The sequence below is a fragment of the Typopeltis vanoorti genome, chromosome 13, assembly GCF_054136105.1.
Source record: "Typopeltis vanoorti isolate ZY-2024b chromosome 13, IOZ_Tvanoo_1.0, whole genome shotgun sequence".
NCBI classification, from domain to species: Eukaryota; Metazoa; Arthropoda; class Arachnida; order Uropygi; family Thelyphonidae; genus Typopeltis; species Typopeltis vanoorti.
Genome location: NC_143561.1, coordinates 63,630,680 through 63,634,656, shown reverse-complemented (window position 1 = coordinate 63,634,656; position 3,977 = coordinate 63,630,680). Strand labels below are relative to the sequence as shown.

At 36.0% G+C, this 3,977-nt stretch overlaps 2 protein-coding genes across 2 annotated transcripts; both read right to left on the bottom strand.

Moving 5' to 3' along the window:
* Positions 1-792: 792 nt before the first annotated feature.
* LOC150100222 (uncharacterized) lies at positions 793-1,535 on the bottom strand. The gene is made up of 3 exons (XM_090402615.1): positions 1,432-1,535; positions 1,161-1,316; positions 793-908 (listed from the first exon to the last, which is right to left on the bottom strand). The coding sequence occupies exons 1-3, from the start codon at positions 1,472-1,474 to the stop codon at positions 793-795; spliced, it is 315 nt and encodes a 104-aa protein (XP_090258741.1). The 5' UTR covers positions 1,475-1,535.
* A 77-nt stretch (positions 1,536-1,612) lies between these two features.
* LOC150100221 (F-box only protein 39-like) lies at positions 1,613-2,269 on the bottom strand. The gene is made up of 2 exons (XM_090402614.1): positions 2,001-2,269; positions 1,613-1,808 (listed from the first exon to the last, which is right to left on the bottom strand). Exons 1-2 carry the CDS (start codon positions 2,267-2,269, stop codon positions 1,613-1,615), a joined length of 465 nt encoding a protein of 154 aa, XP_090258740.1.
* Between the last annotated feature and the right edge of the window lie 1,708 nt (positions 2,270-3,977).

Below are 3,977 nucleotides of genomic sequence, written 5' to 3'. Positions count from 1 at the left end.
ATCAGAGTAATGTGTTTCCATAAATGCAGAGAATCTATTTTATAGTAACTAGCTGAAGTGCTTTTTCATTTTTGATTACCGCAGAAGGGAAGACTATTTCTTTTTCTGCAATATAAGCTATTACAGGCTTGTCAGAAACTACAATTTTAGGCAGCTTTGCATCCACAAATGGAAGACAAACATCCACTTTGATAAATGCGAAGTTGCTTCAGACTACAGCTTATAAAAATGAAGGTGGGAAAATAATAAAATAGAATAAAATATCACGTCTGATAAACAGCGATTATGAGACGTAGTTTTAAACTTTGGCGAAATATTCAACTAACTAATAAAAAAAAATCAGATCGATTCATATTCTGGTAAATATTTCCGAATAAATATTATTAAGGTAAAAAATTCGTAATTAAAAGAACATTTGCATAAGTGCAGGAGTGAGTTTCATTGGCCGGTGAGTTCACCTCTACGTTTATCGCCGGTCTGAAGTGGCTTGAAAATGTTCAAGGTTTGGTCTCAAGAGAAAAATGTATAAATATAAAAAAAAATTGATCAAAATAGGGAAAAAATATCCGAAGCTCACCCATGGAAAAAAATGTACCACACCCACGAATGACTAATAGTCATTCGTGGGTGTGAGTGTCATAAAATAATAATAAAAAAAGTGCATATGAAACTTACGTATTACATAAACTTGAGGGGGATAAACAAGTTAATGACAAAATTAAGAATATTTTAGCTATTAACTCACTCGAGTGGTTCAGTAGACGTCTCTCACACAAACCAATTACAAGCTCCTCAGTCATGATACTTCCCAATTTTAGGATCTGTAAATTCTTGCAACTTTCTACCAAGTCCAGTAATTGTGGCATTGGGCAGAGGCAAGTTGCCTTCATACATCAGCCGAAGTTCCGCTATACGAAAAAACAAAATTAATTAATTAAAAAAAAATAAATAATAATAACAAGAAATAAATACTGAATTAACAGCACATTCATATATATGTTTAGCCCAAGAAACTGCTCTATTTTCAAGAAAAAATAAATAAATTGCGAGACAATTTTAATGAAAGCATGAGATGTTTAATTGCTTTAATCCATTTTAGACAACACAATAAAAACAAATGAAGAGTGCAAACGATAGAAAAAATTGTGATCAGTACTTACCCAAGCTGTTGAGAAACGTGAATTGCAGATGGGAAAGGAAAGCATTCACATTTGCAGCTGTTCTGGGGTGCTCGAACACTGACCAGTACTTCAGGGCACGAAGAGGCATGCCTTGGCAAAGAATATTGCGTAAAGTCTGGGCGTCCACAACATCGTCTGAAAGGGAAAGGAACAAAAACAGAACATGGTGTAAGTTCTGAAAGTTCCGATAGGCGAATAAAGACCGATAAATCTTATTTATTTATTTATTTTTAAATTAAGAATGAGATACCATAAGAAGCATATCCACCGCTAACCACAGTGGAAACCATCATTGCGGTGACGGTTTTCCTCTTGAGTGTTTAAAATGAAGGAACAAGTCTGAGAGGTAAAAACTTTGAAAGCTATCTCGACAGTAAAAGTTGTTTATACTCACTAATACTGATATCTATCTCGAGTGATGGCAAGCTATTTCACCTTTGCACCCAGATACACTCCCGAATTACGTGACGGTGGTCTTCATACTGTATACATTTTATTTCGATTCGCTTCAGTTTCTTGCATGATTGTCCTAATTTTATCAGCAAGTCCTCGGATAAGTAGACGTAGTTTAAAGAGGCTGTTTCAAGCGCTTCAAATTTGCTAAGAATATTATGAAATTCCCCAGACCTGCAAAGATATTTCAAAATTCATACGTTGAGCAAAGATTTACATGAACTCTATATTTTATAACTTTTAAGGAATAATATCATCGTTAGAAATTGCTTCCAAGCAAAAACCAATTCATATCGCCATCTAAGGAAGTCAAATAAGCAGATGAAGTAAGAAAACGTATTTGGAGAAAGGATGGTTCCAACTTACCTATACACTTCTTCGTCAAAGGAAAAATATTCCTTCAGGTGCAGTTCGCTGACGGTACGAGCATTTCCGATCGCAAGTACTGAGAGCATGTTGAATCCCTCTTGTTGGGTAAAGCCAGCTCGCCGGAACTCGACAACTTTTAGAAATTTCTGATTCTTGAGCATCTGAAGTAAACTGCTATAAAGGCTGCTGTCTGGATAGTCACGGCATTCGCTAATGGGCATCCACATATTTTCAATGCTCAGACGCTGAAGCTGGGCATTGCTCATCCAAGTAAAGAAATTCCTGATATGATAGTGGACACTTGACTCTTTGAAATTTCCTCGACAACGGAATATGATCTTCAAATTTTGCACCACCCTGGCATATCTAAGAAAGAGAATTTATTTATCGAGTAGCAGAATCGAAAAAAGTTCTTAACTAAGGATTCGCACTAAGTTAATTTTCGCGTCAGTTATATGTGAAGGACTCTTCCTGTAGGGAACTTTGTTTCATATTAGCGAATTTTGAGTTTCAGACTGCTCGAAACTATCCTGTCTAGCATCTCATCGGATGAAAATCCTCAGATTCAACTGAGTGGCTACAGTGATAGTCTACAGTTCTATATTTTCAAAACTCGCTCATTTTATTCGCAGAATTAATTGGATAAGTGAATATCTTTAATAAACTTGATATAAGAAATGAAATATTTTGATATATAAGATATAATCAGCACCATCGATAAGGTGTAGCATAGAGGAAGCCTGCCTCCTGGGGATGCTTAATAAGGGCGCTCATTCAGCCATGTTGCGGTAGGCGCTGTCGCTACGTTACCAACTCCTGTTAGCATAAAAAGTGCGAAAAGAAGCTTTTCCAAGTTTAAACTGATTAAAAATTATTTGTAAACAGCAATGACCCAAGCTTATAAACACTTTTCTTGTACAATATCCTGTAGAGCAAACATTTAATTAATATTATTACGTAATCGTTTTGAATTAATGTTTCTCTTGCAATAAAAACAAAATAGCAATTGGAGATTTTCTTATATGTTTGTCTTATAATCCATCAAAAAAAATCGGCTAACGCCTATGTTGTTCCCGTATAGGGAGTAGGCGGGGCCGTTTACCCTATCTAACTTTGGAGACTGAGTGGGCAGTTCAATCTCCACTGGTAGCCAATCAGAGAGATAGCTGGCCCAAGGCTATCACTGATTCATCGGTACACAGTGAAGAAGGCGGCAAGCTAGTGTCACCATCTCGTGGTCTCTAACCCTAACACAATATTTTTAATGTCTGAAAATAGTGTGGGTTCTACAGTCGATTTTCTTGAATTTACGGCACGAAAAACCCGAGAGTTTCCGGGAGAAAAAACCCGCTAGCCCGTGCCAGAGATCGACTAACTCGGGAACCGGCCGAAAAAAGGCTTAGAAAAATTTCCTCTAGTCGGTGACTAGATTCGAACCACTAAATCCTTTCTTCATGCGATCAAGCGCTGTAATAATCCATTAGGGAAAATATTTAATAGTTTGCCACAGGGGGAGATCTAATCTGGTGACGGCCGTGAATATAATTGTAACAATATTTTCTATTATAATCATGATATTGTGTCAAATCGTTACGATTTTATTCCATGTTTTAGTAGTTTGTTGATGCACCTACGAATCGCTTACGTATTATGTGTTTTTTCTGACAGGAATGCTACTCTAGTTTGTGTCCATTGTTTAGGTGTTTAGAAAGGTTAAATCATATCATTCCTTGAACATGGGTATATACCTGTGGTTGTTTTAAGACATCAAGCTGCTTTCTTTATGTAAACTATGGGAAAGTATCGCACAGCTCTCTGAGTGAAGTAGAGTGTGAAAATGCATCAATATGAATGTTCAATGGAGAAAAGATATTTTTCTTTGTGTTGAATTTTTTTCTTGACTACTATTTATAAGACTATTACACTTTTTTTTTATATAATGTTCGTCAAGTAGCTTTATTTTATTATCCTACA

What these genes read in the sequence shown, in the direction of transcription:
- LOC150100221 (XM_090402614.1), bottom strand. Translation starts at nt 2,269, where the DNA reads ATGAGCAATGCCCAGCTTCAGCGTCTGAGCATTGAAAATATGTGGATG. An exon ending in TTTGACGAAGAAGTGTATAG is followed by an intron (nt 1,809 to 2,000) that starts GTAAGTTGGAAC and finishes ATATCTTTGCAG; the next exon opens with GTCTGGGGAATTTCATAATA.
- LOC150100222 (XM_090402615.1), bottom strand. Translation starts at nt 1,474, where the DNA reads ATGATGGTTTCCACTGTGGTTAGCGGTGGATATGCTTCTTATG. An exon ending in CGGTGGATATGCTTCTTATG is followed by an intron (nt 1,317 to 1,431) that starts GTATCTCATTCT and finishes TTTCCCTTTCAG; the next exon opens with ACGATGTTGTGGACGCCCAG. An exon ending in CACGTTTCTCAACAGCTTGG is followed by an intron (nt 909 to 1,160) that starts GTAAGTACTGAT and finishes TTTTTCGTATAG; the next exon opens with CGGAACTTCGGCTGATGTAT.